This window comes from Gymnogyps californianus, chromosome 12, assembly GCF_018139145.2.
Source record: "Gymnogyps californianus isolate 813 chromosome 12, ASM1813914v2, whole genome shotgun sequence".
NCBI classification, from domain to species: domain Eukaryota; kingdom Metazoa; phylum Chordata; class Aves; order Accipitriformes; family Cathartidae; genus Gymnogyps; species Gymnogyps californianus.
In genome coordinates this window covers 4,496,251-4,511,418 of record NC_059482.1, presented here as the reverse complement: position 1 = coordinate 4,511,418, position 15,168 = coordinate 4,496,251, and the positions used below count along the sequence as shown (strand labels likewise).

Here is a 15,168-nt window from a genome sequence, read left to right as displayed (position 1 = left end):
GCAGCAACCTCTATTTAAGGGAGTATACGTATTTGAGCAAGGTAAAGGTTAAGAGATACGGAGGACTATAAAAAGGTGTGATTCTAGATCGGTGTGATTTCGGTGTTTGCCTTGAGCTACGCTGGCCAGTTTAAAAAAAAAAAAAAACAACTTGGCTATTGCTTCTCTGACTGCGGCCAGGTGCATATGTATAAATGAGCTAGCTGAGTGGCACCATTTCCATTTCCCTGGTGCACGTGCAAAGCAAAATGAGGAAGTGAGTCAGGGTCTAGTTTTCGCTTTTTTCCTTGTTTCCAAGGACCAGCTGAACTATACCCAAGCAATTCTGAATCTCATTTATTGTGCAAGTCTCGATACTCCTAACCATTAAAAAGAAAAATTATCATTCTGTACTATGTGTAATGAACAGTAACAGACATCTAGAAAAAAGTGGAGCAACAGAGATGTGTAACAATTTGCAATTAGAACTTTTCCTTACATGTATCTAACCTGTCTTCTTGCTTCATGATGTACATAATTAAATTACCACAGATTGATTCTACCTAAAACATGCTATTTCTGAAGAAATCCGGCAATTAGTTGCCATGGCAACCCAATTAAGCCAGTTTTATACCCCTTATCTTAATTGCTGTATTAATTGAGAAGAGAAAATAAATTGAATACTCATCCTTTTCTTGCCATTTTAGATTTCAGTAAAATATGAATTGCACACAAAATATTGTTTTAATTTGTCATCACGGACTCATGATTAGAAAAAGAAATTAGAATGCTGAAAACAGTATTTAAGACGGATGGCATATGTCAGTAGCAATTTGATATGCTGAAAGAGCTGTGCTCTTTTGAAATGTAATTACTCAAAAATAGGATCTGCATATATTATTTGAGTGAATGAATGGAGGCTTGTAACTTTTAAAGACTATTTATTTTATAAATTTTGAAAAAATCTGTATGCCAATACATAGGGAAAATGCATAGGAAATTTCAACTCATGGGAAATTTGGGACCTCTTTTATACAAAATGTCAGCATATGGCCTTTATGAGACCAGTTTTCAAATATGTCAGATTCTGATCAGCACACCCAAATCTTGATATCTTCCCAGTCTACTGGTTCCATTTACTTTGGTTGAACCATTAATAGAGTTCAGCTTGAACACAAAATGTAATGGAATATGCCTGTCTGAATGGGATTTATGCCTGCAGTGAGGGTACCTGCTGCCAAATCACCTACTATGCACACATTTTCTGATTAGAAAAACAGCATATGGAGGGAAAAAAAAGAACCATGAGGGAGGAGAGAGAAATTTGTGTTTAGATTTTCATAGCAGTATCATTAGAAAGCATGAAGCATTGTTTCTCACAGTCCATATTTGAAGTATAGTAATTTAAAGCGAGAACACGTTACTTAGCCTAACCATGTACTGCACAGTCTGGCTGCATAGCTCCCTCCAAACAATTTGGGAACTTCTACAACACTCTTTTCATTCTTATTCTCCTCCTTTCTTGCTGTATTCTCCTTCAGGCAAATATAAAGCTGAAAGTAGAGAAATTGGTGAAAAATCCATATCCAAGGAGAGATCCTAGGCAGTCCTACATTTTACAGTTAGTTACATTGGAGTAAAATGAAGGAAATTCTGTAGGCATCATTGCAGTTCCAAATTGACTTCAATATGCCTATGATTCAGATGTAGTTTATAGAAGTTTTAAGAGATAAGGCTTTATTCATGATGGTTCAGAGGAAAGGTAATTGTGCCAGAAATTAGCAAACCCACATTCTCAAAGGCTTTTTTTCCTGCTCAAATGTGAAGAAAAATTGTTCTTACTATAATTGCTTACTCATTTTGTATCTGTGTAACTTTGTTAGCCAGCAAAAAAGTAGAAGTGGGGAAAAAAAAGTTGGAATTGAGCTTTCTGGATTACATAAGTGATAGTGCAAGTGGATTAAAAACTGCTGCTAAATCGTAAACCATAAATATTCTAGTAAAATTTAGAATAAATTAATTTCCACTCTGTCAGCTTGAGAGGGAATCTATATGGCAATGGATACTCTATTGCTTGCTCTAGGAATTAAATGGCCTTGTAATTTCTGCATCATGGCATAGAAGGGCATAGTTAATATGTATTAATTTGATGGTGCTGGAAGCTTAATTTAATAAGAAGAAATGAGTACAGAAGTCTTTTTACCATTCATAATGAGCATGTGAAAAGCCACAGTTCGTGCTCCATTCTTCCTAAAAACTGTTCTGGCTTCCAGAAACACTGTGGCTCAGATCTGTGTGGCAGCTGGATTCTCTAGAATGGTTGACTTTTCTTCTTTGGAAATTTGATAAGTATTGCCAGAATCCAAGGTCGCTGATGTTCTTAAAAAAAAAAAAAAAGTATAATAGTTCAAATTAAATTCCTTTATTTTCCTTATTTGTTTCTAATTAGATTTTGTTAGGTAAAGGCATTTACATAAATATTCCTTTGCTGTAATGACCAAGATACAAACCATTAGAGTTCTAAATAGAGAAGATTTTCTATGTTTAGCCTTTGATACCATTAGGTGAACTTTCTAAATATAAGTGAAAACGCGCAGTCTCATTGCCTCCCAGTCTTAACAATTTTTGATTTGTCTGGCATTTTTCTTGTTAGTTGATTATCAATGCTTTGTTCCTTAGCCATGCCACTAAACAAATTATATTATTTACAAGTAAACTGACTTTCATCTGCTTTATTTAAAGCCCATTTTTACATAGCATGTGGAAATGTACTTTTTTGTGTTTGATAATCCTTGTTCTCCCTTGTGCAACTTGTTCTACTTTAGATCAAGTCAAGTTTGGTGTAAAACTAAAAAAAAGAATCAAACTAGAAGGGAAAATATTTCCTGAGGATTTTCCTGTTGGTTTTCACAAATTAAATGAAATTTTATTTACCTGAATGAATATTCTTATTCTATGCAATTTGTTTAGTTTATAATATCCTTTAAATCTTAAAATAAAAATATTTTAAATACCCAATTCTAAAAGAAAAAAAAAATACAAAAAATACACCTCAGTTATTCCAAAGAGGAATTTAAAAATTTCAGAACTCAGAAAGCTCAAGGTAGGATGGACAACATCAGTTTAATTCTTTGATTTTGAGTGGTCTGTTGACCAAAGAATATGATTTTATGTTTTAAGCAGCTATGTTCAAGCAATTGTTTTACTTGGATATGTTCTTAAGAACCTTTCCACTGCCTTAAGGAATATGCATCTTCATTTTCAAGGGCAATCTAAACTCACTGTAATCTCAAATGTCTAAATCTGTTCGTTTTCTAAGTTCTGAATATGTTTGTGAATGCTTGGAAGATGTAATCGGGGTCATTTAGGCTAATCTTGAGATTTGCTGGAAATTAGAAAGGGAAAGCTGGAAGAAAAGGATTAAATCTTCATGCCTTTTTTTCTCTTTGAGATGCATTTAAACAACTCTTCTATCTTGAAAATGTTCTACCAGTTTAGAACAATATTTCTAACCAGCTTCTGTAAGTACACACTGGCAATTTAGTGTAGCTGGATGGCTACTTTTAACTACGCTCGTGCTCAGCTGTACTCCTGGAAGAGAACAGAGTGTCTAAACATGATAACTGTGTGATTCCAACAATGAAGTGCCTAAATTGTTTCTCCCACTGTTGCTGTTGCTGATTGAGCTGTTAGTGGAGAAAAACACTATTGAATGTGAAAATAGCAGGTTGACATGGCCCAGATACCAGCGTAGCCAGCATTGTATTCCCCAAGGCTTCCTTAGCATTCAGTGAAAAAAATGTATGAACTCAAAATGCTCCATGAAAGTCATACTTTGAGTTAAAACATATAAAAACAACTTTCATATTAATAATTTGAGGCTACATAGTTATTACCATCTGCATTGACTATTTTAAAGCTTCTGTAGATATGCCTGCACAAGATATGGTGAGACATTAAGACATGACTGTGGACTTACTCATGCAATATGGATCCTTCTATCTTGTCTTTTATGATGCTAACAGTAGGAAGACAAGATAGAAGTGCAGATGTGTTTACATCATGCAAAGAAATAGGATGCTGTGTAGGCAACCCTCAGTCACATGAGTTTTTCTTTGGATATCCCTAAAAATTAAGTTCTCAACTTTCACTGGCTTTTATGGGGTGTTTGGCTTCTTACTGTGTGAGACGTATCAGAAAATCTCACCTGCTGTGTGGCGATTCTTAACTCTGTATTTTTGCTGTCATTTCAAATAAATGAAAGCTGTTGGTATTTCAATATGAACTGATTAGGAACGTCTTAATTCTGTTTCAGGGAAGTCCAGATACTGTCTTTAATTTCATGGAGCACAGCTCAGCCATATTAGAAATCTGTACACAACAGCATCACATTTCTGTAGAAAAACTAGGAAGTGGAACATGAAATGGCTCTTCATGTCCATAAAAATGTTATGCTCAGATTAAGTGCATCATCAGCCATTCAACTATACGATTGCTTGTTAGACATGCCATTTTATGCAAGTCTTGATACTTAAGAGAAAGGTCATCTTAGTCCATGGCCATCATTGTGCGTAATTGGTATCTTTTAAGAAACTAACTACCTGATTGGCAGTCTCATTTGAGTAGTTAGATGTCTAAATGCTATCATTGTTCCTACAGGAACTTTTTGGACCAAAACTGAACGCCAGTTTTCAAATTTCTTGGCCATGTGTTTCTACGGAGGGCTTATAATTTAAGACTTTACACTAATAAGTCTAACATGATTCTGCATGGCTTTTCATTAAAATGCAAGTATACAGAAGTATGCAAAGTATCTGTTTCTATAATTTTTTTTTTGAAACTTTTTTTTTAACTAAAAGTAGCAACATGGTCATTTATGCTGATAGCACTAAAATCCAATTTAACATCTACATCTTCCAGTAACAGTCCCTTGCATTACAGATTCTAGTTCCCAGACAATAGACTCCATCATATTCTATGGCACTCTCTAACTCATAAAATAGAACTACTTTTGTTAGTCTGTTTTTCACTTGTTGCATCTTACAACAGCAGTAGCTATTGCCTAACTGAAGACTGCTATTAGAAGCTTTGTGTGCAGTTTAATGCCAGAATACAAAGACATTACCAGTCCTGATCCGATTCAAATAAGCGTATCGTACATTTCCAATTGCAGCATGTTCTGAGATGAGTCTGTACTTTTTTAGTGTTGCTAATCAAAGTTCCAGTCCCACAGACTGCATTTTGGTCTCATTGAAGATTACTTGCTAAGGTTCTCAGTCTTGCCCTAGATTATTAAAATTAGGATGCAAAACCAGGCTTTCACTTTCTTTCAGTATGAAATTAGCCATCCTGTTTTAGTGGCTTTTACACACGTGAGTAATGCTGTTTCATTCATATGTTTGTCATAGTACATTCACAGCTATGCCACTTGTGGGAGCCTTAGCAGGAATTTGAAATTATCTCTATCCCAAATGGCTCTAAAGGCACCTAAAGGTTTAAAGCGTTCAGCCTCAGGAGGAATGGCCAATTCAGTTCAGTGACAAAAATGGGAGCAGAGCTCTTTTGAAAAGCTGCTCCCAAGGGTTGTTGGACAGAGCCCTTTATGTCTTGGTTTACGCATTAATTTTGCTTTCAGCTGCAAGGTTTTACAATACAGATTAAGAGAAGTTTTATTTCAGAATTAAAATATGCTACAGAAATCTTTCATTTCAAAACCAAAGCTGTCTGGAGATCATGGGATTTTTGAATTATTTCAAAGGCATAATAGTGTCAAATTTATGGAAGTCATATATTCCCGATGGGTATATTGTGACCATTTTTCCTTGATTCATTTTTTGTTGTATTTTTTCATGACATGCGTGTTAACAAGCTTCAGTTTATGACCTTGACATTTGCTTATTTTTCTTTTGGAGGTCTTCATAAATCACCAAAAGATTTTGTTTAAATCATTATAAATAAACCAACCAGAGAATAAGTCATTGAAATGGACAGAAGCAATTTCCTTTCTCTCTATTTGTGCGTAATAGTTGACTGGCCCATAAGCCATACAAAGAGAATGAAACATTTGCATGGCATAGAAAATGCAGCCATATCTGCATTTGACAAAATAACAGTACATTCACAATGCTGTTGGCTTCTTAATTTCAAAAGGCAGATTTTAATATTACTGACTTCAGAGAAAGATAAGAAGGGCAGTGCATAAGACATTATCAGTCCAGTGTGGAAATAATGCATTCAAAATTAAAGACAGCAGTTTAATTAAGTGCATGAAAGGCTGGCTTTTATGATCATATTTCAAATACTCGAATGTCTTTTCATCCATTCTGCTGTATGACTTTACTTAATAATATATCAAGAACAAAAAATGTATTGGAGTCTTTCTGCAAATTCAATTAGTCCAATAAAAAGTGAAAAATAATTTCTTTTCCATTAAAAAGAACTCAACCCTAACCCTTCTGATGACAAAGTGCGAGATGAGGAGGGGGGAAAGCTAAAGAACTATGAAAATTCTGCCTTTGTTATGCATTTATGTGTGCATGAAACAGATGAAGTGTCTCCATTAGTAACATTTGTTATTGAAAGGACTAATTGCATTCTGCTACAGTTAGTAGTTTATCAGATCCAGACCACAGAGTATTTACTTCTCCCTTAGGATGCACTCACAGTGCAGCAATAATTCCATAGTTTATTGGGCTGCTATAGGCAAGGTAATTATGCTAAAGTGTACCTCTTTCAGTGCTAAACTTAAAACGCCCATGACACATTGCACTAGTGCTTTACAGGTTAAGCGCAACCTCTTGAATCCTTTCTACCTGCTAAGGGTTTATAGCTAAGGGAAGTGCAGAGATCATAGATCTTGTGTACTAAGCCAGAAAAACAAGTAACACAAACAACCCAGAAGTGCAGCATTTCAAATGAGTAATTATTAAGTACGGTATACAATGAAGGAAGTAATGTGCATTTAGAAACCTTTGAGATCAGTTAAAATGGGATGGCAGAGGGATCTGCAGTAAGATACTGAGCTTTAGACTGAAAGCGGTAGGTTACTGGCTCAACCATGGCACACATCTGTAGTGACTCAAAGCTATTACCACTTGTCAGCTCCACTCTGACCTCTGTGAAATGAGGTGCTAGTCTCAGTCCGGCTCCCAGTGGGCAGACGTCTCCGTTACAAACACTTCCAGCGCCATGGCTGGTTTGTCAGTCACAGCCTTGGCGCAAAGGCTTGTAGTGGTACCATGGTGAATAAACAACATCCTCACCTCTGAAGCTGGTTCCTTCAGGTCAGGGCTCAGGCAGGCGGGCAAATAATTTGAGAAAGCTTGAAACTCCACTGCTAGCACAGGGTGGCTCTGGATATATAACAGATCTCATTTTCCAGAGTTGCACGTTGACAGGTTTCACTTCTGCTGACATAACTAAATGCGGCCCTAAGGGTTGTTGGGGAATGAGCTGGTCCTGTTCTGTTTATGGGCACCCACCATGCAAATTGATTCCTCTCTGCTGTCATTTTTCGTCTTACTTGTCTTGTTCTTGATTCTTTTAATACCATGCTGTCTATCTAGGGGATGTTTCCTACTATGTTTCTCTCAGTATGTGTTTATGAACAGATTCTTTTCCAGATATCTATTCATGTCCTAATTTCATTTTAACTTCAAAATATTCCTCTCCCAGAGGTTTCCTTAGAATAATTATCCATACTGTAGAGAATCAGACAGGCTGCATTCTGAAAATACAGCAATGAATTTACAATAGTGACTCATCAGTTTTTTAAAGCAATAATTTTCATATAACAGAGGTAAGAACTATAAAAATTATTTCCCTTTGCAAGCATGCAGATACAGGTAAGAGCAAGTGTTTATGGAAGTATGATTTAATAAAAATATGTTTGTTTTTTTCATATAGGTAACCCTCCCGCTACAGGTACAGGAACTTTACACATCACCTTGGAGGATGTCAATGACAACGTCCCATCCCTTTATCCAACATTGGCAAAAGTTTGTGACGATGCAAAAGATCTCAGGGTAGTGGTACTAGGAGCATCAGACAAAGACCTTCATCCCAACACAGATCCGTTCAAATTTGAACTGAGTAAGCAATCTGGCCCAGAAAAATTGTGGAGAATCAACAAGCTTAACAGTAAGTCTATTACCTTTTTTTTCTTATGCATTTAGTTCTCCCACATCTACATCCCAGTATACTCACCCTGAGGCTGCCCATTATGTGAATTCAGGAGCAGTTGTGCATGGAAGTCTTGCAGGATGGACCCATTGCTGCTGCTTTACACTGTGCTGGTTTTGCTCGGACCAGCTGCCTGGTGGGACGTACTAATTGTCAGCATTTTCTCTGAAATCTGAACTTTTTTCCTCTTCTTATTACATTGACCAAACTTTTCGCTTTTAGCTTTGCATTAAGGAAAGGCTACTAATGACTTATAGTTTTGTAAAGATTACCATATTTCATGGCATGGAATTTGTTTGCATGAGATGCACAAGGCTTTGCTATAGGACAGCATGAAACTTTTGCATGGGCTTTAGCAATGTACTTGAAAAACTTCCTGATTTTAAGTATTTGAACTCTTCATAAATAAAATACCCAAATGCACTGGGACCATACACTATTGGTAAGAGGATCAAAGCTCATGCTATGCAATCGCAGAAGGTTCGTATGGCAAATTGCGGGCACAAAGTACCACATTTCTTTTTCATGTAGATTATTTCTATTTGCTTTCTAGCATGTATTATTTATCTCTGTCACTGTCGAATCTTTTAGCTGTTCATTTCATATTCTTCTTAGAAAAAACTAAAGATGGATGTGATGTCTGTACCTGCCTGCAGGGCAAAGTGGAGGAGTCATTTTCTTTGCTGTTCTCCAAACATCAAACCACCGCTCTGTTAACCCCCTAAAAGAGCTAGCACACTCACCTGGGTACCAATAGCTGTTATGACCCACTGTTGCTCAGGTGGAGCAGATCTGTGGATTTGAAGGGGCATTGCTTCCCTTCACTGCCTTCTCAGTCAAACTGGGGAAGCAGTTAAGCAGCTTTGCCTGTATTTCCTTGCAAGAAGGGTTTTTTCCTGTGGCAAATAGGTATATTCTTCCCTCTTGTGTTGCTTTGTGGATGGCGCGCCTTAGTATTTCATTAGTATATTAGTTTCCACGGGCAAATTCTGCCAATAATTTGCAGACCAAGTAATGTATTTAAACAAAAGGGGCTCTTAAAAGTCTTTCTTTTGGCGGGGTTTGGAATAAGTTTGCAGTTTGCTGTCAGCCCATGAAAGAATTTCTATACTGCCTGTTCTTACCTCCAATTCAATTCTTTAATGTCTTCCTTAGAGTGGTCTCATTTTCTTCTTCATTTCCATGAGTAACTGTGGCATGTCTGATACTGTTTGCAGATTCCTCTTCCCTTCCAAACAGCCACTATTTGGCTAATTCTCACCTTATCCTTTGCAGATACTCATGCCCAGGTCATCCTGCTTCAAAATCTGAAAAAGGCCAATTACAACATCCCAATCTCAGTGACAGATTCTGGAAAACCGCCTCTGACTAACAACACAGAACTGAAATTACAAGTGTGTTCCTGCAAGAAATCCAAAATGGACTGCAGTGCAACTGATGCCCTTCATATCAGCATGACCCTTATCCTTCTTTCACTCTTCAGTTTATTTTGTAAGTCTCTTCCTGAACCGTAAGTAATGAAGCATTATTTAGCTGCTCATTTGTACACTGCATAGGAAAACCGACCAAGGGAGGAGTTAAATTCATACATTGATACCATAATGCAGTATGTTTGGGGTTTTTTTCCTGAGGAAGTAGCTATAAGAAAGAGGGAGGGGAGGGTTTTTTCGTAGTCAAAAAATAGCAACGAATGCCTGGTTGTCAAATTAAGAAATAGAAGCAATAATTTTAAGAAGAATCAAAGAGAATTAGAGCTAGCATATGATAAACTAAGAAGTACCAGCTGTAGTAGCAGATTTGTGAGACACTTTCTTTCATCTCTCCCCACTTCAATTCAAGTCAAAAACAGAAACAGGAGATTAAAGGTGTTCTTGTAACAATAGCTGTTCTGGGTCACCATGAAAATGAGTACTGTCTGCTTCAATCTATTCCTCTGTATAAAGTGCGCAAGCAACTGGAACATGAGGAATTTATTCAAGATTCTGGGCTTAGAGCCACCCAGAATTGATAATCAAATTGCAAGTCTGGGTCGGAGGGCAGAGAGAACTGATACGTAAAGGAAGCTTCTGCTGCTTCTGAGAAAGCTTTCTACAAGAGACTTACAAAATTCCTAATTTAAATTGGAAGGAGTAAAAATAATCCCAGAATGACTGAAGAGTAGGAATTCAAAGTCATGGAATCCCACTATCGAACCTAGATGTGTCCCTGGCTTGTCCTGTGACACCTTACAGCAAATTTTTTGCTGCAGTATTATTTTGAGTTCCTTATCTGTTAAAAAGGAATAGCTATATCCTATAAGTATGAAAGTAAATCTGTTATTCAAGGATTATTACCGTCATCTTGTGTTAGTAAAATACATTGTATGGTGAATTAATACCTGAGCCATGGTGAAAGGCCTTATATTCTTGATGAGATAAAATCTACCATGAGGCAGAGATAGAGGTCAAAGCAGAGATAGTTTACACATCTGAGGCTTGGTGTATGCTTGATTACACATCTTGTCAGGTTTTTTCTTATAGTATATTACTTTTATCCCAAAAGGTTAGCATGAAGGTCATTGTGAGAGAATTAGAACTAGCTAATGTTTGTGATGCTCTTTGAAGATGAAAAGGACTATATAAATGCTAAGTGCAAATTCATGTTCTTTGTTCCAATCAGTGACATCTGAAGTACGTCCATTGGCTTTGGTTCAGTTATTCTGGGTTTAGTCTGCTGGAACCAAACGCAGACTTCATCTGTTAGAAGTAATATGTTAAAAATATTTGACAGTACGTGACACTATCGCATCAGTGATATAAATATGCAGCCCATTGATTCAAATATATTCTTGTTACCACTTCATAAATGTTGCTGGTGCTATACTAAGCATGACTTTCAACACTGGAATTACTTTCTTATCTGACATGATTTTCACTTGAACTTTATTTATTATTATTAATGCATCTGCTCCGAATACAGTGAGGTAGAGAAAAGCTTTTTGCTTTTGAAGGTAATCACGTTGCTGTTTTCTAGCCCCCAAAGAAGTCTGATCATTTTCCTTACATTGAATTATAAAAAGCAGCTCTAGGTATTGGAAAGCTCTTCTTGAATTGCTGCTCTTGACTCTAGATCTTCTCCAGCTCAACTGTGGGCAGAATATAGGCCCCGGCATCTGAATGGTGCGTGGTGCTCTGAATGACAGAGGGATTCCCTCTCCTACTGTAAAAGAATAAAGAGCACTGAATAGTCATTACACTGTGAAACAACACAGACATGCCTAAAGCCTTTCTGCAGCCTTACGTTCTTTCAGAGTACTGTAATAAGTATGGAGAGAGTTGTAATTTTAAACAGAGAGTGGAGTAAGATTATGCACATAATCTGCCAGCAGTATGATGTTCCGGTCTGTTGTCTGAGCAATAAAACCAAACCAAAGGGAAAAAGTGGGTGAGTTGAAAAGAAGGGTAGGACAGAGGCTGTTTTATACATAGTTGTTGCGAGTGAGAGCATGAATTCCACAAATAGACTTCAGCATGGAGAGACCTAATCCTCAACACGGGACCACCCTTTTTTGCTAAAATTTGCTGCTATTCAGTTGTGTGGTTTGGGTTCACCCAGTCACACAGAGCGAGGCTGGTATTCCACGTCTGGTACAGTTACCTAATCATTCTTATGCAAAGCCAGCAAGCATAACAACTTTCATAACCATTTTCCTCAGGTGTAAATGACTACATGGAGACATAAAAGAATGAGGCCGGGAGCCAGTTAAAATAATGTGGTTCTGTATTTGAACTTCTCTAAACTGTGCTAGTATCATTGCATTCCCAATTCATTTTCACACAGTTTTTTTATAACTGCGATTAGTTCCATTGCAATGTTTTGTATAGTCCAAATATTTATCAGAGTAATCAAAGATTACGATGCCATAAAAACAGAGAGAACTTTAGTGCTTATTGAACAGATGAAATATCCCATTTCTAGTGGCAAGTTATGGGTTTAATTTTTGCAAAAGCCCTTACGTGGCTCACTTTGCTCCCAATGTTTATGTTTTATGAGGCTCTTGTTCCTAGGAGGTAAATCCTTCAGTCAAATGAACTTTGTTATTCATGCCAAAGTATTTCTTTTTGTATTTGACAGCTGGTGTGAGGATAGATAGCCCTATGAAAGAGCTGTTCATGGTAAAAGTGCCCTGCATGAATCTCCTCCCCATACAAAACATCTTGGTATTATCATTTAAATGGTGCAATTATTATCTATACTTAGAATATGTGCCTCCTTTGTAAATCATGGAAGAAGTCATATGTGGTAGATTTCTGAAGTATCTGAGCATAGAACTGAAGAGCCTGATTAAAACTGTAATGCATGGAAAAAGCAGCAGTTTCGCCTGTTCTGTGGCTGCCCTACTGTGTTCAGTATATTGAGGGATAATGGGATACAGACTGCAGAGTTGCCCAGAAGCCCTTGGAAAGGTAGATATACTTGGAACAAGAAAAAAATTAGGAGTTCTTGTCAGCCAGAAATAGAAAATATAAGATGCTAACGTATATGGGCAGGTTGCTGGTTTTCCACAACAAAACAGTAAGGTGTTCGGTGGAATTAAAAGATGGTGAATACAGAGTTGATTGAAAAAGGGAGTATCTTTGCCTATTTTGTACTTAACCTAACTTATTACCACTGGGAATCACTGAAGTCAAGCTGGAAAGATGTATAGTGGACAGGTAGAAGACTTTCCAAAGTCATAATAGTTAATGCTCACAAATATTGGAAAGAACATTAAGTCTTATCTGTCATAAATGCAGACAACACGTTTAAGATGAGACCTAGTGCAGTGGCATCTTGTCCTCTGTCAGATTTTCCTAGCTACTACTGGAGACAATATAGGACCAAAATGTTCAGATATAGTTTAAAATTTAGTAATTCAGATTGAGGAAAAAGAACAGATAAAAAAGTAGATCTGGGTTCCTAGTCAGGGAGGAGGGCTACAGAAATCAGTTACTTGAGGAAGAGAAAAAAAGTGGGAGAAAGAGAAAGCGTGTTATGCAGCATGTCTGGTGCTGGGTCAGAGATTGCCCGTGTTGTCCCTTACTGCTGTATTGTCTCAGTCATCTCATGTTTTCCACTGACACAGCTAAAATAGCTCTGTTCAGAATGAATGTAACCAAAGTGATGCACTCAACAACACTAGAATTATAAACAAGTTCCCTCTGGAAGGCTCCTGAACATTTTTAGTAAGAGAGTATCTACAACATTCCATAAGGATGAGGGATGGAGAGAGAGGGAAAAAATGTGCCCCTTATTGCAACCTACAAATTGGTAGCTGATCTTTCCTTTAGGTATTGGTTGAACAATACCTAAAAGGGAGAACCAATACCGAAAAGGGACAATAGCTGTCCTTGAAAATTTTGCTTAAATATAATCAATTTCACAACAAATCATTGTAAATATATGTTTAACAAACATTTAACAGCAATCTCTTCTCAAGATATATTGAGGTTGGTAAAGCGGTTCTTTTTGTCCACTAGTAATGACATGGCAGAGTAAGTTTCCATAAGAAACTTGGTCAGAACAAGCCAAATCAAAGGCATACATCAAAGAACTTTTAGGAATTAAGTTACATACAGGTGACCGAGACAATAAAACAAGCTAAAAAAGTAAAAGATCAAGACAAAAACAAATTTGTGTATATTGTCATAATGAAGTTGGCAACAAAAACTGCCCCTGGCTCTATGAGAGACTGAGAAAGAACTACTCTAGCTGGCAGAACTAGGCTTTATATCAGTTAAAAATTATTTATATTATTATTATTTAAAGGAGTATTTGATTTCTGGACTTTTTATTTGACAATAATTCTTTCCCTTAATTGCATAATCATAGAATGATAATTGCATTTCATATTTCCCTCAATATTCTACCAACATAAATGTCATGGTTTAACCCCAGCCAGCAACTAAGCACCACGCAGCCGCTCCCCCCTCGCCCCTCTCAGTGGGATGGGGAGGAGGATCAGGAAAAAAAAAAAGTGAAACTCATGGGTTGAGATAAGAGCAGTTTAGTAACTAAAGTAAAATAAAATATAATACTAATAACCATAAAAATATAATAATAATAATAGTAATGAAAAGGAATATAACAAAAAAAAGAGAAATAAAACCCAAGAAAAAGCGGTGCACAATGTAATTGCTCAGCACCCACTGACCGATGCCCGAGCAGCGATCGGCCCCTCCCGGCCAACTCCCCCCAGTTTATATACTGGGCATGACGTTCTATGGTATGGAATATCCCTTTGGCGAGTTGGGGTCAGCTGCCCTGGCTGTGCTCCCTCCCAGCTTCTTGCACACCTGCTTGCTGGCAGAGCATGGGAAACTGAAAAGTCCTTGGCTTAAGATAAGCGCTACTTACCAACAACTAAAACATCAGCGTGTTATCAACATTGTTCTCACACTAAATCCAAAACACAGCACTGTACCAGCTACTAAGAAGAAAATTAACTCTATCCCAGCTGAAACCAGGACAATAAAAGACCAAGTTAGATTCAAATGTGTTGAATCGGGGGACTAAAAGAAGAACCAAAGCCACAATAGTCATGTCCCGAACAAGCAGAATACAGAGCAATTCCATTAGCAGCTCAGTCACACTAGCAATAATATTTTACCTAAATTTTCTTGTTAGAAAAATGCTGGACTTCAAACACTTCATGTTGAAAAAAAAAAATCGGTATCTAACTTGACTGTCAAGCATTGATAAGAAACTTTCTTTTTGTTAACCTGGCAAGGGGACTGCAAACTTATAAGTTGACTTGAGCTTAAATAAGTAAAGTATTCCATTATTATGAACAGAAAGTAAGGTGAGAGATGGGGGGGCAAATACTGCTATGAAGAAATTAAATAAGCTGGAGGTCTCTACATTAAAATTAATTTGTTAAACTGAGGGTGAAAGGCCTCAGGTGTGTTGAAAAACAGAGACTCGTACAGATGTCTGTACTGCGATTGCAAAGAAGCCTTAGAGATACCCTTGAATTTAACTACCTATTAA

The 15,168-nt window shown here is 37.1% G+C and overlaps 1 protein-coding gene across 1 annotated transcript in view; it reads left to right on the top strand.

Moving 5' to 3' along the window:
* Positions 1-15,168, top strand: part of CDH13 (cadherin 13) — a 521,353-nt gene that overhangs the window by 488,614 nt on the left and 17,571 nt on the right. Inside the window, exons 12-13 of the mRNA XM_050904351.1 lie at positions 7,885-8,118; positions 9,436-9,651. Of these exons, the coding sequence (XP_050760308.1) occupies positions 7,885-8,118; positions 9,436-9,651 (450 nt within the window). The remainder of the gene's footprint in view (positions 1-7,884; positions 8,119-9,435; positions 9,652-15,168) is intronic.